Below are 24,911 nucleotides of genomic sequence, written 5' to 3'. Positions count from 1 at the left end.
GTTTGTAGGGCTTTATCAATTAGTGCTTTAGAAATATTTAAAAAGCTTCTAAAGTAGAATTTTTAAAAATTTTGATTTTGGGGGGAAGGGGGATTTCAAAAACATCTTCCTGTAACATAATTTGTCCTCTGAAGTCCATTCTGATGTTTGTAGCGCTCTATGTCTTAGCGCTTTAGAAATATTTAAAAAAAGCTTCTAAAGTAGAATTTTGGAAAATTTTGAGATTGGGGGAAAGGTGGATTTCAAAAACATCTTCCCATTACATAACTTGTCCTGTAAAGTCGATTCTAATGTTTATAGCACTCTATGTCTTAGCGCTTTAGAAATATTTAAAAAGCTTCTAAAGTAGAATTTTAGAAAATTTTGAGTTTGGGTGGAAGGGGTATTTCAAAAACATCTTCCCATAACATAATTTGTCCTCAAAATTTGATTCTGATATTTGTAGCACTCTATTAGTGCTTTAGAAATATTTAAAAGGCTTCTAAAGTAGAATTTAAGAAATTTTTGAGTTTGGAGGGAGGGGGATTTCAAAAACATCTTCACATGACACAACTTGTCCTCTAAATTCAATTCTGATGTTTGTAGTGCTCTATCAATTAGTGCTTTAGAAATATTTAAAAAGCTTCTAAAGTAGAATTTTAGAAAATTTTGAGTCTGTGGCAAAGGGGGATTTCAAAAACACCTTCCAAAAACATAATTTGTCCTCTAAAGTCAATCCTGATGTTTGTAGCGCTCTGTGTCTTAGCTAGACCTCAGCACCACGCCGGCGCATCAACCAAACGCCGCCAACGAGAGGCTCGGTCGACTGCTGCTGAAGTGTCACAAAGTCGCAAGCGCCCGCACGCGCGCCACCGCCAGCAGAGGCAGTGGCATTCGGTTGAGCTTGAATTAATTTTGTGGCAATTCTTTAGTGCATCAACCACAAAGTCGAAGCTTTTCTTTTCTTGTATGGTTAAGTATTTTGTTTTGTCTCCTCCTCAACACCTTGCTCTTTACGCTACTAAAGTAGAATTTTAGAAATTTTTGAGTTTGGGGAGAGGGGGATTTCAAAAACATCTTCCCATGACATAACTTTTCTTCTAAAGTCAATTCTGATGTTTGTAGTGCTCTATCAATTAGTACTTTAGAAATATTTAAAAAGCTTCTAAAGTAGAATTTTAGAAAATTTTGAGTTTGTGGCAAAGGGGGATTTCAAAAACATCTTCCCATAATATAATTTGTCCTCTAAAGTCAATTCTGATGTTTGTAGTGCTCTGTGTCTGAGCTAGACCCCAGCACCACGCCGGCGCATCAAATGAACACTTCCAACAAGAGGCTTGGTTGACTGCTGATGGAGTGTCACAATGTTGCCAGCGCTCCACTGCTGGTAGAGGCGGTGGTGTTTGGTTGACTTTGAATTAATTTTGCAGCAATTCTTTATTGCGTCAACCACAAAGTTGAAGCTTTTCTTTTCTTGTGTGGTTAAGTATTTTGATTTTCCTGATTAGAAATAAAGCAGGGCTTGCACTATTCCCAAATTTTTGGAGATTTCCCCAAAAATATATGTGCCACCCCAGAAAAAATGTGTTTCCCCAAAAATCATCCAATCATGTTGCCACCCCTAGGGATTTATCACTAGTGATTATCCCTGCCAAATATTACTTTCTATACCGTAATTCTTCACTACTCTCTTGTTTGTTAATTTTTGTCTCTTGTGTTACTTTGCATATAAACCAGATAGATATAATTGAAATATACACGGTTCTTCATAAGTTGACAAAAGTATTGTCTTTATGAGATTAAGTAATAACAATAAGTTTTTTTTAACTGAGAGTAAGCAGCGACATTAAAACTTAAAACGAAAAGCAATTATACCGTATATGAAAGGGACTGTCCCCTCCTCAACGCCTTGCTCTTTACGCTACTTTAGCGTAAAGAGCAAGGGGTTGAGGAGCGAACAGCCCCTTTTATATACAGAATAATTATTGTTTGTTTTAAATTTTAACATTGCTCCTTGCTTTCAGTTAAAAAAACTTGTTTTTTTTTATTTAATTTCTGAACGTTTTTCAACTAAGGCTGGTTTGATTTTGGCTCACAGTGCATGACAAATTAAAACACAATAAGCATATTAGTTTTGGCAAATTTATTCCAGATATGAAGGGTTGCCCCTCCTCAATACCTTGCTATTTATGCTAAAGCTATTAGCACTTTAAAAAAGCTTCCTATTCTAATTAAACATCCCCTGTGTTTCAATTTTAGTAAACAGTCAAACTTTAGCATAAAAAATAAGGTATTGAGGAGGGGCAACCCTCCACATATGGTATAATTTCTGTTTGTTTTTCAAATTATGCCAGTAAATCTGGCACACCCTCTATGAAATATACCCCTCCTCAGTGGCAGATCCAGGGGGAGGGCAAGGGGGAACACCCCCCCCTAACGTTGTCTAACATAGTGTAATTTATTTTAATTAACTCAAGTTTGCATTAATTAAACTTGCTTCTAATGCAAGTTTATCAGATCAACCTATTTTGCTCCCCCCTAAAAAATCTTGGATCTGCCCCTGCCCCTCCTTCTCACGGAACTCCTCTGTGGAAATTTTATCCAATGTAACGTGAACACCTCCCCATTAAATTCTCTCCAGACAATTCTCTCCTTACTGACAATTCCCCCTCTCTGTAAAATTGCTTGTGGACAATTCATTTTAAAAATTTCTTCTTGGTATTTTTTCATTGGAATAAGACTTTAACCTATAAATCGGTTTCTCAGTCACTCCAGAAATGCCCCCTTCTGTGGAAATGATGTCCCAGAAAACAAAATGCACAGAAAAAAGCCCCAAGATATTTCTCCCAAAACATCTCCATACAAAAAATTTGGCAAAGAGAATGTAAAACAATTAAAAGGAATTTCGTATAGTAATTCTGTCAAAACCCCAGAATATCCCCCAGAATATTCACTCATGAGAAATTTCCCTACTAAAGGAAGATTCTCCCCTTAGAAATCCACCCCAAGCACAATTTCCCCCCTGGCTAAGGTGCATCTTTGCACTTTTAAACATTTTATGGAGAGTCCTTAACTACAGGAAGTCTGTGCTAGTGTTTCAATAAACTCAACAGAAACTTCATCAGTGCATGGACTTATAAAAATAAAAACATCTTTCCATGACATAATTTGTCCTCTAAAAACAATTTGGATCTTTTTACTAGTCTATCTCTTGTCAAACCCTTTCCCTAATTAAAAAAGTTTAAAGGGCTTATTAAGACCACTGTTGTCTTCTACCCCCTGGCACCTGCATGCTACCCTTAAAGGGGTTATGATAAGCAAAGTTGTGACATCACAAACAGGGTTCCATAAGCAATGTCAGCTAGATAGTAAATAAGTTAAAGGGATGACTATTAAACGGAAATAGGATTTTGGAATATATTTTAATAAACAAGGTTAAAAGCTGAAGTTGAATGAAGTAAGCAGCGGTTCATAATTTTTATAGTAACATAGGATGAAACGTGAGCCAAAACAGTTAGTAACGTGGAATAATTCGCATAATATAGAGGGGGAGAGTGGAGGTAGGTACTTCAAAGTACCTTCCCTGGACATACCTTAGCATGTAGACCCATCCCTGAAAGTTTCATTTTCCTAACATAACCCCTTTCCAAAATAGCCAAAAGTAGCCAAAGTAGAATTAGCCAAACTTTAGCTTGTAAACCCATCCCTGAAAGTTTCATTTTCCTAACCTAACCCCTTTCCAAGATAGCCAAAAGTAGCTAGGTAAATTTTTACCAAATCATATTATTGACTTACAAATAAAGTGAACATACTACTTGATGCCTTTTTTATGCTCTTTCCACATATAATAATGATTTTTGTTGGAAATGAATTTTACCCCCGCCCCTATTTATACCAATTCAGGGTATATATTTGCACATTAGGGGGTGGGGGTAAATTTTATTTCTGATGTAAATGAGAGGTAAGTTTAAACTCCCCCCCCCCCCCCCTAATGTGCAAATTTATACCCTGAATAGGTATATATGGGGATGGGGGCTAAAATTCATTTCTGACAAAAATCATTATTATATTTGGAGAGCATAAAAAAAGGGTAAATTTTTACCAAATCATATTATTGACTTAGGCTAGGAATAAAGTGAATACACCTTTTGATGCCTTTTTTTTATGCAGATTACAAATATAATAACCATTTCTATTGGAAATGAATTTTAGCCCCCCCTATATATGCAAATTCAAGGTAGGCTATATATTTCTACCTTAGGGGGGTAAAGTTTAAACTTACCGCCCATTTACATCAGAAACAAAATTTGCCCCCCCCCCCTAATGGATAAATGTTTAACTTTAATTGTCAAATATAGGGGGGGGGCTGAAATTAATTTCCGATAGAAATGATTGTCATATTTGTAATAAGCATAAAAACAAGCATTGAATGGTATATTCACTTTATTTGAAGCCCAATAATATGATTTAGTAAAAATTTACCAAAAAAGGTATCAAGTAGTACGTTCAGTTTATTTGTAAATCAATAGGCCTAATATGATTTGGTAATAATTTACCAGTAGCTAAAGTAGAATTTTACCAAATTAGGTGGAGGGGTGGAATTGGCTCAGTAGATCTAGGAAATAATTTTTAATGGTACAACTACACCTTTTATTGTAATATTTCTTTTGGAGGAGGAACCATGCTGCAAAATTACACAGTTGAGAACAAAATTTCTATGCTGTCTATATTCTAACTTACGCTGTAGCTTTTCTAAGAAGAGTTTACCTACTTATATTAACCTCAAAAGGCCACTTTCAGGAGCAATTTAAAAGAAGAGAAAACAATTACCCACCAGTACCCTAGACTACTTTTACTTATTCACGTTTTCTAAATTCAAATTTCACATTTCCTTCTTCTTTTAATTCACAGCAGGCGGGTTATTCAGTTAATACTATTTAACCCTTTTCTTTTTGCTTCACTCTGTGGGCTACAGAGCTACTGGCTTGGTCGTCTCTTATTTATTAGATACTGTCAGATATCTTTCAGTAGATCTTTTGACTCAAGGAGTTCAAATATAAGATGATAGATATCGATTTCTGTGCTCTGTGTGCATGTATAGTTGGCTAGGCTCTTGGCTGATAGTGAGATTTTGTGGTGTTTGAAGCATTTTAACAGTTTACAAAGCAAGGTATGTTGTGCAGACGTCAGCATATTACATTCAAATAGGCAATGGTCAATTGTTTCATTATACATATTACAATGCCTGCAAAGAGGGGACAGGGGAATTGAACCACTTGAATTAGAAATCTTATATGAGAATGCAAGGAAATTTAGTCCATTTGTTCCAGAACGAATTCTATGATAAATTTTAGAAAGATTCTTATTGGGAAAGGGGGTAAAGATAGGATTAATCTTATTAAAATTAATATCTGATAGTCTCCATCGGTAAATATCTCTAATTGGGATTGGTCTCCCACTTGGCTGGTCAATATTTATAGCATTTTTTGCTATTTCATCAACCTGATGATTACCACTTATGCCAGAGTGGCTAGGAATGTACTGAAAATAAGTTTTTATGCCACTTGAAGAAAGATTATCAATAATACTGAGACAATGTTAAGTGTCAATCTCCAACTTATATTGAGGAGCTGAGGCCAGCAACTCAAGGCTTGATGGAGAGTTGGAATATATGATAATATTATTTGAATTTGCAATCAAAGGTTGGTTTTGCTTAAGGTGTTCTAATGCCATGATTATGGCATTAAACTCAGCAGACATTATAGATAAATTATTATATAGTCTCTCGCCCATTGCAATTTTCAGGTGAGGAAGGAAAACACCACTTGCAACCTTCTCATTCATTTTTAACCCATCAACAAATATTTGGAAGTGATTTTTATAGGTAATAGTATTAAGTTCTGCAAATTTTTTCTGGACAAAAGCAATGGGGGTTAAATCTTTATTCCACTTTCAGAAATCAGTATTTATTATGGGACTTGACCAATTCCATGGGGGGGATTGGGGGAAAGTAGGTGCAATAGACTTAGCTGGTATGGGGAACTTCTTCTGAATATTGGCATACTCATCTGCAATGCCTCTATACAGGGCTGGATTTCTTAACCAATTATGTAGTATGTGTGAGCTATTTGATTCAATTTTTGTAAGATGTTTTGTCAAGAGAAAGCTACGTCTCTCCCTTATTGTTGTTAATTCACTCTCCATAAGCAGAAACTTGGTGCTTGTGGGTTTCCTAAGACCAAATATCAGACGTATTATATCATTTTGTGTTGTTTAAATTTTTTGCATCTGGGTCATTGCACATGCACCATAGACAATGAGCCCATAGTCAATATGGGGTCTTATATGTGATTTATAAAACTGGAGTAAGGTTTTCTCCTTACAGCCCCAGGGTGTGGAAAGAAGTCTTTTTAGTATATTTATTTTTCTATAGCATTTTATTATTGTGTTTGAAATGTAGAGCTGGAAATTAAGTATTAGGTCAAGCATGAGACCTAGGTAATTAATATGATTATCTTCTGGAATAGTTGTTTTATTTAGAGTTAGTTTTGCATTAACATGGATTCGTTTCCGGTGAAATTGGATTATTTTTGACTTAGTGGGTGCAATGGGTAAATCTGAATGTTGAGAGAATTTTTCAAACTGGAAAAGTGACTTTTGCAGATTTGACTGTGCTATCTGAAAGGTGTTGCCAGATGACCATAGCACCTGATCATCAGCATATTGTAGATTCGTGTGGGGTAGGTTCATGTCCCAGAGATATAGGGCAAATAGGAGGCAACTGATGACTTCTCCCTGAGGTAGGCCTTTGATTATTGTCTTTTGGGGTGAAGAGGCTGAACCAACACAAACAATGAAACTTCGCACTTCTATGAAGGATTTAATAAAAGATACTAGCTTAGGGGGAACTCAAAGGTTTGCAAGTCTGTTCAAAAGGATTTGGTGGTTCACATTTTCATATGTCCCTTAGAAATCTAGAAAAGCTCCAACTTGGACATTATTTTTTTAGAAAGATTCATTGATTGCATTTGCTAGCAAAATGGCAACATCTGTTGAGGAGTGGTGTTTCCTGAATCCAGTTTGAGTGTGAGGGATCATATTATTTTTCGCAACAAACCAGAGGAGTCTGTGATAGATCATTTTCTCTATTATTGTCCCCAGCACAGGAGTAATCATTATGTGCCTATAAGACTCAGTGTTATCTTTGAGTTTATTTTTCCATAGGGTTGGTCGGAGGGACGAACATTTCCATATATTGGGGAACATAGAAGATGCCCAAGCGTGATTATAACAATTTAGCAGTTCTTGTTTGTATGAAGGTGTGAGATTCTTTATCCATGTAGGGTGTATATTGTCATAGCTGCCGCTAGTTTTGGTCCTAATATGATGTATTGCATTATTCAATTCCTGGATTGAGAATGGATTAGTTATGTACTCAGATCCTGGGCATGGTTGGTAGCTTGAACTCAAAGGAATTTGGGAAAGTGTGTTCTGATTATCTGATGTTAGCTCATAAACAAAAAGACCTGAACAAAGGCTGGCTTTGTCGATATCATTGTCATAATGGGTATTACTACGCATAATTTCGCACATGAGTGGGTTGGGGGATATCTTTTTCCCGCATACGTGGCTTATAACTTTATGCATAATTGGCTCAAGTGTTTCTTTGGAGTTATTATTTACAAAATTATTCCAGTATTTATATTTAGCATCTATCATTATCCTTTTTATATAAGATTCCGTTTGTAATTTTTTTAGATATGTAGTAGGTGATGTTTTTTTTTATGAATTCTGTCCTAGCTGCCTTTTTTATTCTCCATTTATTTAGGCACTCATTTGTCCACCATGCTTTAGGAATTTGTTTAGGGAAAGACCATGATTCCAGGATAAACTTTAAATTAATAATGGCTGAGGAATACAGGGATTTCTTGATATATATACAGACGGATCTAAGAAAAGTAACCCAATTTCTGCAGTAGGAGCCGCCTTTGTCATTCCATTGATACAAGTGTCAAAGTCATTTAAACTGCATTCAGAGGCAACAATCTTCCAGGCTGAAGTAATAGCCATAAAGGAAGCAATTGTATTTGCTAAAGAAAATCTTAGCAACCAAAGAATCATTGTATTGTTGTCTGATTCAAAAAATACATTGGAGGCACTCGCCAATTTTGATCATAATGAGAAAATTTCAAGAGAAGTTGTATTGTGCCACATGGAAATAGTATCATTTATGTCAACAGCAAACATAATTATGTCTTTAGTAGATCCCAGCCCATGTTGAGATTTTGAGGAATGAGAGTGCCGACACAGCTGCTAAAATGGCATGCGAAACAATAAATGTATTTACTAGTGGTTCAACTCCTAGATCTGCAATGCAACTAGATCAATTGATACAATCAGTAAGAACGTATGATTTTGAGGATAGCAGAAATCAATCCGGAAATTGGTTTGTTACCCGAAAAGTAGCAAGAAAGTTTGAGAGAAATGTGTACCAAGAATTAAATAGGAAAGAGGGAAGATTAGCATTTCGTCTTAGATCAGGCCATGCAGATACAAAATTATACAGGGCAAAGTTTTATGGAAAGTCAAGTAACTGTGAGTTTTGTGACAAAGAAGAAACTCTGGTACATCTTCTTATAGATTGTGATAAGTACACTCTCCAAAGACAGCATATCAACGCCTTTTTTCATGAAAGAAGAAAACAGTTGAGTGTAAATTTGATTTTGGAGGGATTTGCAAATAATACTGATAATATACAGGTACTAAAGTTGGTCGCACAATTTATAAGTATCATTGGGAGAGATAGGACGATTTGGTGGGAAGAATAGTTATGATTAATTAATGTGATAGAAGAGATTATTGATGATTGACTAATTAAAGTGGGATTCAGATTTATTGAAGGAAGACCCAAGTGACTAAGCAGTCAAGAGGGGTCTTTAATTCGTTCATCATCATCATCATCATCAGAAATTATTGGACGAGGAGTCGGGCCCGCCTCAGGACTTGGGCCAATTGTGAGTCAGCTCTTAGAGCGCAGGACAAAAAACTATGTTTGATAGTGTGGTAAATGTGCTTTTTGTAAGATTATTAAGTGCAGAATAATTTGGGCGTTCAGGCATTGCAGTTTAATAATTGTGCTTGCATTTGTCGTCAATTGATGGTAGCATTGTTGTACACCTAAAATGTAAGTCATAATAAAACTATTGCCTTTCTATTTGTGTTTATTTTATTTTAAATGTCTGTATCTAGTCGCACGACAGGTAATTAGTTCGTATGCCTCCAAGGTAGCGCTCCCAGGGATCTGATCTCCAGATAGTTCGAGGAAAAGAGGTTACAACTATATAATTACACATTTTATTTTTTCTCAAAGATTGAGAGAGCGGCGCGGTTATAAATTTATCTCGCTCCCCATTGCTGTGGTGTGATCACTAACTTAATTATCTCATTATTTTTACAGCTTGCATAGCCTATTAAGTAACTTAAGAAAAATCACCCCGAAAGAACTGTCGCGATCGGTACACCGCTTTAAATCATAATATTACATATGGCACAGTCCTTAGCGCTATAAGTGGCGCTATCGGAAAACTTATGAGGTGTAAGTTCACAGCCTTAAAGCATAGTATTACATTAGACGCGGTCAATCCTTATTACCGCAATTAGGACAGCCATCATAAATTTTTATCATTACACTCCTTACTTTTTTCCATTTTGTTTCCACACGATTGATCACATTATAATCTTCTTCTGCTTTTCTTTCCGTTACCACGTGTAATAATAAAAATACGACACTATGTTCACTATTGTTCTTATGCACGCCTCGTCATCTACTTTAGATATACAGCTTTTTCTAAATTCACTTCATTTCTTTTTTTTTTACCTGTAACACTTGGTACTGAATTTTTCAGTCTTACAATATTTGCTTCTTGTTTTTCACATTCAAACACTGTGTAGCATTGACTCTCTTAGTTTTATCGCATAGCTTGCTTAGTCCATTACTACCACTCATTTTTATCTTACTTTCAGCTCTTCCGTGGGCAACAAATTATGCACAAAGAAGAACATATTCCACATGTGTGATCCGAAGACCTTCCTGATTTCTATCTAAACATATTTTCTGTTTAGGTCAAAATTTTTACAGGAAATCAATACTACTACAACTATTGATGCGACGACTTGTAAATATGACTACTTGACACTGCAGCTATTACTACTTGTGACTGCAACAGGAGTGTAATTTTCTATGGGGCAGGAGGGGTGGTGGTGGTAATTACCCCCTGCAGACCCAAGTTTGCCTCCCCCCACAGGTGAAATTTAGTTTCTGCAAAAACTGTTTTCAAAACTAAGATAAGCCTGCATAATTCAAGTACCCAGAGAAATAGGTCAGTTTCTTTAGTATATCTTTGCCTTTATGGTAATATATGGCCCATTTTTCAGTGTTCACTTGATTTTGGAAAATTGGATCCAACTTAGTCCCCCCTCCCCCAGGATTTGGACGAAATTGAGCCACTGGACTGCAACGACTTACGATTGCGATTACTTACAACCACGACCGCACATACTTGTGACTGTAACTATTTAGGACCACTTACGACTTCAACTACTAGCGATTATTTGACTGCGATAGTAACTCCAGGTGTTCCACTTTTACACATTTCCCAAATTATTTTGTTTGCAAAGTAATACCAAAGGTTGAAAAGTATTGCAAAGTTATGCACCAGCTTTTAGGTGGTCAGTGAATATTTTTCTGAAGAAAAGGAGCCAATTATTTTAACAACCGATTTTTCGAAAAGTTTCTTGAGGTGTCCGTCAGATCCATACGTAGGGCAAGGAGTTTACTTTCAAATTTCTCCTCAATTGGAGGAATACATTCGGACTAGGGGTGCAATATGGATGATGAGGAGGGGATTTAACTTGTTGTAGGAGCTGAAACTCTAAAAATCAGAATTTTTTTTTAGAATATCAGCATCAGAAACCTACCTTTGATGCGGATTTCCAATATTAAGAACCGAATAACTTAAACTTGCCTATCAAAACTTAATACCATAAGAAAATTTGCAACATTTTGTCATTAAAGGGGAAACACAATCAAAAGAGCAAGCAATCTGTAAGAAACTGCTTATTGTGATGTTAAAATGAATAAGAACAATATACTTCGGGTATATTCACTAAAAGTCTAGAATCAGATTAAAACAAGCACCTTTTTTCCAATAAAAGTAGTGACGTTAATGCTTTGATGAATTAGAAATTATCCTGTATATATGAGGCAAGAGAACCTGGGGTCAACATATTGTGATCAGAAGAGGGTTAAATTACTAAACTGAAAATATGTCATAGCTAATCGATTCATAAGTATCGGAAACCGTTTTATACAGTCTTTCAGTTTAAGAGCTCTTCTTGTGATGCGGTGGCACATTCTTTCCAAAATATATAGCCCATACAAAAGGTAAAATCTTGCACAAACAGCAGAGATAGCCAACCCCCTTACATTTGAATAGATGGGTGCTTTTCAATAGATTGGAACCCTTTTTTCACTAGATTTGAAATACTTTTCTGAAAATACAAATACAACCAATGTTTAACTACATGTTTTATTTACTGATGGTTTTCCAAAATACGTGGACTGAACATCGTATTGTTTGGAAAAAGTGCAACATGTCCCTCATTCGAAAAGGCTTATAACAATTAAATAAAAAAACAAGTTTTTTCAACCGAAAGTAAGGAGCAACGTTAAACTTTAAAATGAACAGAAATTATTACGTATACGAGAGGGTTCGCCTCCTCGTCCTCTTTACGGTAAATTTCTAATTTTATTCCAATTCTTTAGGAATGACCCCTGAATCACGAGGCCGTTAAATTAGAATAAATAGCTCTTTTGAATACTAAAACAGACTTTAGCGTAAGGAGCGAGGTAGTGACGAGGGGCCGAACCCCCTCATATACGTAATAATTTTTTGTTCGTTTTAAAATTTAATGTTGCTCCTTACTTTCAGTTGAAAAAAAACTTGTTTTTATTTAGTTTCTGATCGTTTTAAAATAATACTGGGAAATACGACGCGCCCTTCATGGAAAATTCCCTTCCCCCCTGAAAAATTCCTCCGTGGGAAGATCCTCCCACGTAAGCCCTTCTCTCACCCCCACATCAGAAAAAATCCCCCCTGAAAACGTCTGTATACTTCCCAATAATCAATGCTATATGTAAACTATGGGCAAAGTTCATAGCTTACAGCCCTTCTTCCGGAGACCGTGGGAGATTGGGGGAAAATGAGCGTGGGAGGGAACCTAGTTAACCTAAATTGTTTTCGCCTCTTAAAAAAAGGTACAAGAATTTTTAATTTCCGTTTGAATGAGCCCTGTCGCGATATTCTATGACCACTGGATGGATATGATCACCCCTGGAAAAAAGAAAACAAAATTCCACATCCTTGCAGATAGGAGCTTGAAACCTCTACAGTAGAGTTCTCTGATCCGGTGAATCTGATGGTGTGATTTTCATTAAGATTATATGACTTTTAGGGGCTGTTTCCCCTTTTTTTTCGAAAATAAAGAATGTTTTCTCAGGCTCGTAACTTTTGATGGGTAAACTGAACTTGATGAAACTTATATATTTTAAATCAGCATAAAAATTCGATTCTTTTGATGTATCTATTGGTCATGGGCATAGGCAGCATATTGTCTAGGGGGGGGGGGGGCTGTCGATAGTGTGATGGAGGGCCTTATATCAACCGCTTTTCCAACCATCTGCTTTTTCAGCCATATCTAATGTAAATTTGAAGGTCTAGGAGGGGGGGGGCAGCTGCCCCCCCCCTCCCTACGCCCATGCTATTGGTATCTAAATTCTGTTTTTTAGAGTTTGGTTACTATTGAGCCCGGTCGCTCCTTACCAAGATCTGTATGATTTCTTTTCAACATTTCGTCATACTGTTTTTATATAGAACCATTCTTTTGTGTAGCACTGAGATAAAACAAACCAAGATTTAGCGTAGGGAGCAGGAGGTTTGAATGGGGCGATATCGAGGATAATTTATTTTCGTTTCAGGTTTAATAATACGCTTTAATTGTTGTTTTCACGATGTATCAAAGTGGCAATGAAAGCACCTTTTCACATTATACCATTATACGGAAAGTCCTTAATTCTAGTTCGATAATGTTTAGCAAAAGACCATTTGGTCATCCTGTTTGTTTTGATCATCGCAAAAGATTCACTGCAAAAACTGTCATTGTATGACCTATCGTCAGACGAATTTTCATCATTTCGTCGTGTCATAGAACCAAATGTCATGGTTCTTATGCCTCATCAGATATTTTTGTCATTTTTATATGCTGTTGCTTTTTCTGTTGCAAATTCATCGTTACTCTAATATTCCGTCTATAGTTTCTCCAGGGCTGCAATTTTCGGGGGAAGCAATATTCTATGAAAACATTGAAGCATCGATCATTGTCAGAATTTTAGGATAGACACAATTTTCTTTTGTGACGATGAGGAGGGTACCATTACAGACGATACGGCTACATATAATACCCGATAACTTAAATTAATAAGTAGCAGGTCCTTATTCATGCCTACTACTCTTAGGTGCACTAGGACAGTTTTCAGTCCTACCCCCCCCCCATTAGCAATGTTCAGTCCGTGTTGTATTTCATAAATTTGGATACACGTAATATTTTTCTTTTTATTATTATTATAATTTGATAATATTTCATTCTAGAGAAACAAACCTGCTGGTTCTGTTCTTTTTTAAATGGCTTTATTTTGAAATTCAAACCAACTTTTGATGAGAAGTAAGCATAAAAACACTGCAAGCCCATCTTGTCCCATTAAGGTTGGGGGAGAGGGTCTGATGCAATTACAATATCATATTGGTTTTGTATAACGAGCATTGAATAAGGAACCAAATGTTATTTTTTTCCCGATCTTATTTCTTTCATATAAGCACAATTAGTAAATGATTTCCTACCTTATAATATACCCCTAGAATGTTATTACTTAAATTTTTTTTTAATAAATTACCCATTTTGATTCAGGTAGCACCTGTAGAGAAATGCTGCCTATTCAATCAAGCAATTCCTTCTAGATATTCAATCTTCTGCTTACATATGTTTAAAGGGCTACTTATTCAGAGTATTTCAAGTTACAAAAGGCTAAATACAATGCCAAAACTACTAAGTCTATAAAAAGCCTCGATTTCATTCTCTCTGGAAGCAAGGCACCATTAAAAAATTTAAAGTACTGCCAGAGAAAAACAAGAAAAACTGTAATAATAAGGACAACTTAGGTAAATAGTTTCTAATTTAGTTGATGATACGGGACCAAAATAGCGAGTGATTCCAGAATTGACAAAACCCATGATGAAAAGACCTTAAAACAAAGAGATCATAAGACATTTTTTTCAACCTTTATTCTGCACGAAAAAGTTATGCTTGAACAGGTACAGGAGGTGGAACAGCAGTCACTTCTGATAATAATGCAGCAGCCTTCAAATCCTCATTATAGGTGCTATCTTCCTTTGGTTCAAGGACTGCAATGTGGTCAGGGAGGGGCTTCTTGGGACCTATTTTGTTATTTGGATCCCATGGCAACATGATTTTCACTTTAATGCCCAAAACACCTGAAATGACACATTTACATACAATTTTCAACTTAATACATAAACTAGACAAGAGGAATCCAGTATTTTCGCAAGTATTGTAACACTAGGGGCCCCGGTACATTTTTGAGAATACATCGCAAAAAAAAACAAAAAAAACTATCAATTATTCAAGACTTAATGATATAAACATGCATATTTGTTGTTATACACTTTCCTCTGTCTTTTAGCAATGGTCACCTACTTTGAAACATTGTTTAAAACTAAAATCGGGTCATCACAGAATACAAGACTACCTCAGAAAGAATATTAAGTTTCTTTTAACATGAATTACGCTTGCATAACTTTCAACGCATCACCTTACAACAACGGGAACATTTTAGTTTATATTTCTTCCAATCTGCCATCCGAAACTCATTTTCCAACCAAAATTACAGTCCCTCTGACAAAAATTAAGTTTTATAGCAGCTCCTGCGATTATTGCTGTGTTGTTAATAGTACAGTCAATCTAGCGTCAAATAGGACTCGACCGCAAACAAATTGCAACAGAAATGATTTTTACACCATCTTGTAGAGAAAAAAAAACTGTACAACATATCAAGAATTGAGAAACCCAGCGGGGTGCAAAATAAGTGTTTTTTAGCGTTTTCCGTTTGTTTTTTGTTGTTTTTAGCGGAAATTTTCCGTTATCCTAGAGCTTAGCATTTACTTCATGGGAGACATGCTTCTGAACTAGTTTTGTGTGCTGAATTCGAATATCACATCAGATTCAGGTTATGTCCCACCTTTAGTGTTTCACATTCATCACCAAACAAGAAATTCGTATTTCTTGGCCATTTTTCCCTTTTTTCGTCCTTTGGGGCGAATGAAGTCAGGAATAACGTCGCCCTATCGACTGAATACTATATTTTTGGAAAGTTCCGTACATTCTAAGATTGTCGTTGTTGGAACCCTTGATCCCAGTTTTGTCAGATAAATGTCCCTCCCAGATTCATTTCTTTGGGCCCCTTAATTATTTTCCTTCCTTTTGTAATAAATATTAATTTTCATATTATTTTTTGACGCCATTTTGGGTCCTCTTAACTGCGTACGTGTTTAATTCACCACGAGAGAAAAAGTGCGCAGTTAGGGAGATTGGACAGTATATTAGGAGCCCTGGGATTGGTTGGAAAGATTCATTTACCACCCCTAGTAACCCCCACCGCGTGCTGCGGTTAGCGGGCTGGGAGAATTTGTCCTTTTTCAGTTCAGTTCTTTTTATACGTGTAACTGTGAATATAGTAAGAATTTTTCTATGTACCTATTTTACTTTTCAGCTTAGGCCGAGACTAAAGGGTTAATTAGAAAATCTTATCGGTAAACTTAGGCTTTAGATCACCCGATCACGTTAGTATAAAGGAACCGTTGGGGTAAGAGCGGGAATCTCACTAACATTTGGGCCGACAAGGGGTTCTCCCCTTCGAGTAAGTGGCATAGCAACCTTTTTTGCGCCATTTTTGCCTTTAAAAGTGGTGACCCCGCACATACACCCCAATAAGTGGTGCCAGCGGTAATTAGCACTACGAACATTGGTGGCAGCAAGAACAGGAATTATTAACGGAGTTGATAATAAAAGAATTTTGTGCTTTCAAAGAGACAAGGAATTTAGCCTACAAAAGTAGCCTATTGTGGTTACAGAGGCTATATATAAAAAAAATCGCAAAGAGAAATTTTTATCTGAGCTTTGCTTAGACGGATAATAACAAGTAATAAAATTTATGAATCAATATATAACGAACCTAATTAGTATTCAAAAATATAAGGCTAAAATTGCTGCGTGTCAAAACAAAGTTCTGCGAAAAACCCGGAAGTTGGAGCGAGAGGAACGGAATAATTTTCATAGACTGAAGAGGTAATTTGAAGTTAACGGAATTTTGAAATTTATGTCGGACAGAGATGAGATTAACTCTAGACCGAAAAGGGCGAGTGAAGCCCATAGAAAAAGTAGGAAAATAGAAAGAAAGGCTAATATGGAGGCCATATTAGAACGGAAAAGATCTCACGCCATAGACCACCCGATCACGTTAGTATAAAGGAACCGTTGGAGTAACCGCGGAAATCCCACTAATTTGGGGCCAAAGAGGGACCGTCACCCCTACAGTAAGTGGCATGGCAACTCTTTGCGCCATTTTTGCCTTTAAAAGTGGTGACCCCGCACAAAGAACCTCCAATAGTCGTCATTAAGGTTTAACAGCATATACGGCCATCTAGCGGAAAATTTCGTAGCGTATTTCGCTAAGGTCGGTATGACCGGCAGAATAGCATCTTGTGAATTTGAGAGTACAGCGTAGGGTGAGTAAATTTCCTACTTGCAATGTAGAACAGCCTACTACTGATAGTAAGAAACAACTAATTAAACTGAAACCAATTTCTATTACAATAAAAGGTTACAGACATTTTCTTATTTTTTTTTGTACAGCGTCATCTTCTGAGTAAAGATTAATAAGATGATCAGACGACGAGATGGCACTTTGCAAACATAGGTTTAAACCTCTGTCTGTATTTCTATTCCAGGTCTATGGCGACTGAAAACGAGCGCTGTTTGATATTTCTCAAAGAGATTGACGAAGAAGCTGAGTATACTACACTCACAGAGACTGGGGCTGCCGCTATCAATGGGTCCAGTCGCTTGCGGAAAACCACCCTCGTTGCAAATGTTGGAGAAAAAGCCCACATCGTTTGCAGACGGAATTACAACCACCGATTCTGCATCGAAAGGGACAACAAAAATTGTAAAGATGAGTGGCTTGCACAGATCTCGTCCGAAAAGTGTGCTCTAAGATCTGACACTTCCACATTCATGTTTAAGGACTGCTTCTTTTTTTGTTGGACGGTAATCGACTTTCCGGCCACACGCAGGAAAAATCATGAGATCTTTTCCGTCCGAACAGTCGACTTCGATGAAAAACTAAAAGAAATCTGTGAAATGAGAAGTGACGAATGGGCAGTCGAAGTGTTTCGCAGAATATGCACAGTGTCAGATCTCCATGCAGCTGATGCAGTTTACCATCAGATCTGCAGTACAAATTTTCGAACAACGCGTGCTCGTCCGAGCAAATTCGATGCAAGTGGCAACGAGCCTGAGCGTAAGAAAAGGAGATCTGGCAGGCCAGAAGATGATGTCAAAACAGAAGCATTTTTAAAGGCTATGGTGTACTTAGAAGTGAATGATGAGGAGCAAATAATGATTATTGAATTAGTTGAAAAGATGCGTGAGAATCTGTATGGAGATCTGGAACCTTACAGTAAGGTTTACATGAAGAAGAAGGTCGTCGAGCACTTTGGATCTCGAATTGTCTTTTCAACTGTAAACGGCAAACCAGATGTTGTTACTCTTAAGAGAAAATGCGGCAGATATTCTGCAACAGTATTATGCCAAGTCGAAATCTGGAGATTTGAAGGGGCAAAAAGAACAAATTCTGATTGCTGCAGCAAAGCTGATGAAAAGCGACGTAAAAGATATTCCGACGAACAAAGAAAGTTAAGACCTTTTGGAAAGGGTGTCCTCAGTTTCTGATGCTATAGAATCTGTAGAATTTGTACATGAAAGTCTCAGAATTGTGCTACGTGAACTTTTTATTGGGAATAGCTTAGATCTGAAAATTGCTACGATCGGCCATGCCATTGTCCAAGCAATTCGACCGCGAGTGCTGATCGCACCATTGCAATTGGATCTTGGTGTCCAAATGCACCACAATTTTTCATCGCGATAACTCATTGACAATTTAAACTCACTTGGGCTTTGTTCTTCATACTCAGAAGTAACGATGTTTGAAAGAAGTTCAGCGGTCCATGCAGTAACTGACCTGGATGGAATGATGTCTCAGGGATTCATCCACCACATCGCTGACAACGTTGACCATGACATTTGCACCATTGACGGCAGGAACACCTTCCATGGCATGGGGATCATCGCCTAAATAACCCCCGCGCCCAAGTATTTGCCGAGTAAAATTCCCCGAGCAAGTCCGTCAGCGGCCGACATAAGAGACGCATACAAAATCCGTGTGCTTCATGTCAGATGTGACGACAGTGTTCTTTCAAAAATCAGATACGTTCGTATTCCTGACTTCACTGCACTGGATCCCAGTGCTAGTCTCGATACTCTCTGGCTTTCGTCGTGGTATCTGAAGACTCCAAGGCCGGGATGGAATGGGACACATCAGACTGTCATGGTTGGAAACCATCCGGGGAAAGCGTCTGTAATATTTATCCCGATGATTGATCTGTTTGCCAGTGATGACACCTGTGTGTACTCTACCTTGATGTTCATCGTAGACCAAGATAAGCGCCATGGATTTGCCCCAGTCGTGACCTTCGATCAGCCATTGTGATGGAAAGCTATGAAAATGGTTGAGGCTTCTGAACCAGGAAGTGAGTTCTCAGCAGTAGTCCTGAAACTCGGTGGGTTTCACACAACCATAAGCTTTATTGGATGCATAGGATACACAATGGAAGGATCCGGTCTCCGCGAAGTCCTAGAACTTGAATATGCCCCGAACACTGTTCCCCATCTCCTAAGTGGAAAGGCTATTTCACGAGCTGTTCGAGGTCTCTTGCTAGTTGATAGTGCTCTACATTCCGTGCTGCTCTCCGAGTTATTTGACGATGATCCCTGTTCAGAACCTGAAAAAAAGTTAGGCACCAAAGAAGTTGCAGACCTTAAAACACTATACAGCAAGCTAATGAATGGAGAGGCAACAATGACGGAGGTTGAAGAAAATCCTGCACTCAAGCGGATCAAAGGTTTCGTTGACCAGAAGATACTTGATCTGTCTCAGCACAGAACTTCAAAGCTGTGGTTTCAGCTAATGAATATGGTTGGGATACTTCGTTCTTTCATCAAAGCTGAGCGGATGGGGCTTTGGGACTTACACCTAAAGTCTGTGTCTGAAAAGCTACCTTTTCTTGCGGTCTGTGGTCACAACAACTATGCCAAATCGTGCCGAATATACCTTCAGAAGATGGTGAAGCTTGAAGAAACCCATCCTACTGTTCATAGTTCATTCCAACAAGGAATGCACGTCGTCAGACTATCTGATCACTATTGGGCTGGCTTGTCGACGGATCTAGCTATTGAACAAGAGCTTATGCGCTCGTTGAAAACAGACGGCGGACTGACTAGGGGTACGGGCATGACCGAAACCCTGAGGTCGCTGTGGGTTTTAGCACGCCCAACCTGCTCTGCTGTTAACCTCCTAATGGAAGATCTGACGCAAATTCTCTATGGGACAAGCGAGCAGCACAAGGAGAACGCAGGCCCCAGACAAGAACGAGACTTCAAGGATACGCAGGCGATGGTCATGTACTTTGAAAATGGCTCACCATTCGGAGGGGATACCCAGCTTAGAAGCATTGCTACCGGTTTGACTGCATATGAATCTGCAAACGTTGACTCTGCGAAGGCTGTCAGGCTAAAAATCCTTGATGCTATGACTGGAAAAGTGGCGAAGGATTTTATCTTCCGAAGAAAGGAACAGGCAGTCCAGATAACAACAAAGCAAACAGCTGGAGGAGATTGCAAGCGACTGGATCCAGCTTTGCTATTCCAACGTTTCATTGCGTTAGCCAAAAGGACAAGACTTCCTGAATCAGAGTGCTTCCGGTATGAACTTTGTTCGTATCCCGCTGCTCTGTTTGACAGCTCATTTATGCCGAGAGTGCAGAACAAGGCCGAATTCGCCAAGGCCATTGCACTTGCATGCAAACTCGAAGAAATTCCGTGTGTGCTGAACGACGGGAAACACTACGTCCTTGACGGCGGATCTCTATTGCACCGAGTTCCATGGATAAAAAATGACACGTATGCGGGTATCATACAGAGCTACTCTCTGTATATTTCGCGGAAGTACCCTGGCACAACTGTTGTTTTCGATGGGTATGATAGTGGACCTTCCATCAAAGATATGGCCCATTCGTATCGTAATCGAACAATTGGTCGCGAGGTTTTCTTCACGAATGACATGCGTTTGAAAGTTAAGAAAGAAGAATTTCTTGGGAACAAGAAAAACAAGTCAAGATTCATTAGTGCGCTTGCAGTTCATCTCCGGCAAAAAGGCTATTTTGTAGTCCAAGCCCCCAGAGATGCAGACGTGCCTATTGTAAAAGCTGCTATCGAATCAGCTAAACAGAAGGTAACTGCCGTTATTGAAGAAGATACGGATCTTCTGGTCCTTCTCTGCTACCACTGTGATGTCTCCACTAACAAGGTGTACTTCGCCCCAGAGCCAAAGAAAAATAAAGAGCGAAGGTGCTGGGATGTTCATGAAATGAAAAAAAAGATTAGGCCAAGAAGTATGTGGTCTGATCCTCTTTGCCTATGCATTCCTTGGGTGTGATTCTACATCACGTGTCCACAACATCAGAAAAGGTCTTACCCTGAAAAAAGTGATAGAAGACGAAATTTTTCGAGCATCTGCCAAGGTCTTTATGAAGAAGGCAGCAACAAAAATCGAAGTCAAGGAAGCCGGAGAAGACGCACTTCTTATAATATATGGTGGAAAGAAGGGGGGAAATCTGAACGAGCTTCGAAAGCAGCTCTTCGAAAGAAAGCTCGTCACAGCAACGGCTTTTGTTCACCCAGAGCAGCTACCTCCCACATCCAACTCTGCAGCATTTCACAGCTATAGTTTACTTTCAGGTACACGTCTGGAATGACGACCGTAATCTAGAATTGGACCCTCAAAAGTGGGGCTGGAAGGACCGAAATGGTACATTATACCCTGTGATGACGGACCTACCCCCAGCACCTCTCCAACTTCTAAAGATTGTTAAGTGTTCCTACCGTTCAAACTGCACCTCTGCTCGGTGCACTTGTGTCAGAAACGGCATGTCTTGCACTCTCGCGTGCAAAACTTGTCAGGGAGAAGAATGTGATAATTCTCCCAAATCAGAAGATCTCATCGACGATCTCGACGACGAAGTTTCAAACTACACTGCCAGTGATTAATGTCGCAAGTCATTTGAAAAGTTGCCTGCTTTTTACCAATGTGATTTTTGTTACCTGTGATTTTAGTCAGTTAATACATTAAGAGATGATTGATTATTTTGAAGAAACCTTTTGGTGATTAATGTGAAACACTGTCAGTTGAACATATCCTTGATCTGATGTGATATTCGAGTTCATCGCATAAAACTACTCAATAAATGTGGTCAAACGACTATGTTATAATAGAATCGCGAACTTCGTGAAAGGTGATGAATGTGAAACATTTTTGGTTCACCGTATCTTAAATCTAATGTAATATTCGAGTTCAGGACATAAAACTACATCAGAAATGTGTTTCCCATGAAGTAAACTCTAAGCCTTGAGAAAATCGAAAATTTAGGCTTAAAAACGAAAAATAAAACACAAAACGCTAAAAGACACAAATTTTGCACCCCGCTAGGTTTCTCAACTCTTGATATGTTGTACAGTTTTTTTTTCTCTACAAGATGGTGTAAAAATCATTTCTGTTGCAATTTGTTTGCGGTCAAACCTTATATTGACTGTACTATAAGTTGAAAACATAACAGAATCTAAAGTTGGCTTTTATCTTTAAATGAGCATGGAATGAGTGCTCTAGAATAGCGGTTTTTAAACTGCTGTACACGCGTACCACTAGCGCCATGCCGGATCATTTCAAATAGCAACTGGAATTAGGTTCAACTGTAGATTTTTCATGGGTCCTTCAAGGGTCAGAAGTACATCCTCCTGAAAACACATATTTCTTCAAAACATACATCTTTTCCAAATTTGTCTCAAAATGGTATCTTTTTACACTTCATAGAAACTCCCCTGAATTGTTTCAAAGCCGCCTCAAATATTAAACGGCAATTATTCAGTTTTAAGTGATATGCCAAGTTCTAGGTCACTCAGATTACCAAAACAATAATGATCAGCACTACCTATCATAAAGGCACAGGTGAAACACTGAAGTGTAGCTTAGTTTTTCAGTTTGAAGAATCGACAAGTTTCATTAACTGCTTTGTCAGCATCTATATTTTTGGGGCTAAAGACAATTCCTTTAACCGCACCAAACTGGAGTAGCTGAATGCGTGTTTCCTATGACAGCATCTGATATGCGTATGGTTATCTTTCGGGGCTTACAATGTATAACCAATCACCATTACTGACAACGGTTTGACATGGTGATAAAACACTTAAGTTGAGATTCAAGCATAAAATAAACATTTTTAAGCATTATGCCCCTCGAATCCTTTAAAATTAAAATTTTTGGCTATAGATCTCGTGTAGCCATTTAGGATTATCATTTTGCTGTTTCTGCTAACAACTGGTACTCTAACATAAATCTATTATTATTTTGTATCCTTTTGATGCCAAATATACACCAGCAGGGGTCCAAACCTTAAAGATATAGCCATAACAATTTAATACCTAGATTTAATCTTTCGAAAATTACGAATGTTTCCTGAAATATAGTGAAAAACGGGATAAAATTTAAAAGAGCTGGAAAATAAGAGGCTAAAATACAGTTTATTTATACTTTTTTTTGGTTGTGTCATACAATGGCTTTTTGTATCTATATCTTCCCTGAAGACACTGACAACAAATAACACTTATGCTTAAGAACATAAGTGTTATTCACTTATGTTATGTTATTCACTTTCAGGCATCTACGATTAAAATCTTTAAGTAGTAACAAGAGGGTTTCATGTTTTCAAGCGCTCAGAAAGCTTAATCTTTGGGTTAGTCTAAGCTGCCATCTTATGTAATAAAATCATCATGAAAACTTGGTTCCCTCGTATTCACAGTATATTTTGTTTGTGAAAAACATTTACTTGGTGTTAGCCGTGTAAATGAATGCTGAGCCAATTTTAGTTTTAGGAAAGAAAAACTATGTTAGCAATTGCACTTGAATTATGTTTGCAGAGCATGCATAAGGCAGCCCCGATGACAATTATAATGTTTCATTATTTGATAACTTATACATTGCCTAAATCTTGATGTATTATTTTTCTCCTAGCCCAAGTTGCAAACTTCTGTATACGAAATCCTTATAAGCTCAAAACAAGGCTCAAATATAAATATATCAAGCTCAAATGGTAGGAACAAGGCAACAATTCAGCAGAACTAATTTTTCAGATTATAGCGACCCTTCATCGTTGGACCTTGGCTCCTTAAAACGTAGTGTCTGCACTTCGTATCTCACTGTTGCAGGATATATGTTACCGTGAAAAACTGAAATATCTAAAGACAAAAAATGAAGAAGTGGGATGGTCGTGACATATAAAGCTTGCCTTTAGATACTTATAAAACATGCCATGACCACCCCATACTTTCATTTTTAGTCTTAAAATAGCAACTTTTCTTGGCGACAATAAAATACTTTTGGTACATTTAAGAAAGCGCTTAACTTCCTTTAAGAGCTAAAAAAAATAATTCAAATATAACTATTTGTTAAAATTGGGACTGACGTTTTACTAGAAAGTTAATAAGTTTCTTGTTTGGAGCAAAAATTCCGAGTACGCTTCTTTCCCTTTCGTTTCTTCAATAGTTAATCGATTCCATTCAATACAAAAATTCAAATAAGATTTCTGTATTTTTTGGATATAAGGCTGCAATCCATGCAAAAGCGTTTTTTTTAACTTAATCATCACCAGCCACAAACAATATTTCTCACTTTTTACGATCCTTATCTTGAAAATCAGTCTAATTGCCCCCAAATTCCAGCCTTAGCTAAATAAAGAAGCTTATTCATTTTGATCTTTTACAGACAATCAGGAAAACAAATCAGCCCATGACCTTTCGAAAAAAAATATTAATTTTTTTTTCAATCTAGGATAAGAAAAATGAGGTTTCCAATAGGCTGCTGTATTTGGTGTATTGTCTGCAAATCATTAAATGAAAACACGCCTTACAAATAACCTGCTATCTTGTCAATTACAAGAAAAGTTTTCACGGACTATTTTTTCACACAATTACCCTTTGGGTGGATAATGTTGTACAGTTAGGGAGGGTCTGACCTACCAAACAATTGCATTGAAAATTTTCGTTTTCTTTTCCGAAAGTTAGCCAAATTATGAAAACTTGCAATTTTTAAGAGGCCTCCCAAGTATTTCAATTTTGCGAGCATTCACTTAAGTTGAAATATTCGTCTTTTACATCATTACTTTTGGGAGAGGTGCCAGATAATTCTACACACCTTTTGTGATATTTTTTCAAGGAGAGAGCAAAGCACAAAATAGTACATTATTAAACCTGAAATTTCAGCTTCTTCCACAGAAAAAGGCATAAGAGAAGGTATAACTAAACTGGATACAATTCTCAAAATGGTACAGTGTCTGTTCTAAATGGTGTTTTTTTCT

General features: G+C 37.5%; 2 protein-coding genes across 5 annotated transcripts in view; both read right to left on the bottom strand.

The window, feature by feature from the left end:
* Polr3F (RNA polymerase III subunit F) overlaps window positions 1–4,856 on the bottom strand; it is an 85,413-nt gene extending 80,557 nt beyond the window's left edge. Inside the window, exon 1 of one of the 4 annotated variants that reach the window (XM_089108158.1) lies at window positions 4,814–4,856. The gene's annotated coding sequence lies outside the window, so the exon portion shown is untranslated. Of the gene's footprint in view, window positions 1–4,750; window positions 4,772–4,809 lie in introns of those variants that run through there. The other 3 variants (XM_089108159.1, XM_089108160.1, XM_089108161.1) reach the window with 3 other exon arrangements.
* A 9,502-nt stretch (window positions 4,857–14,358) lies between these two features.
* RpS3 (ribosomal protein S3) overlaps window positions 14,359–24,911 on the bottom strand; it is a 56,549-nt gene continuing 45,996 nt past the window's right edge. The window contains exon 5 of the mRNA XM_089101559.1: window positions 14,359–14,585. Coding sequence (XP_088957685.1) covers window positions 14,392–14,585 — 194 coding nt within the window. The 3' untranslated portion in view covers window positions 14,359–14,391. The remainder of the gene's footprint in view (window positions 14,586–24,911) is intronic.

The sequence above is a fragment of the Artemia sp. Qi Xiang Cuo genome, chromosome 2 (assembly GCF_049724085.1).
Source record: "Artemia sp. Qi Xiang Cuo chromosome 2, ASM4972408v1, whole genome shotgun sequence".
Taxonomy (NCBI): Eukaryota; Metazoa; Arthropoda; class Branchiopoda; order Anostraca; family Artemiidae; genus Artemia; species Artemia sp. Qi Xiang Cuo.
The sequence above is the reverse complement of the archived record's forward strand: the minus strand, read 5'-3'. Positions and strand labels throughout refer to the sequence as shown.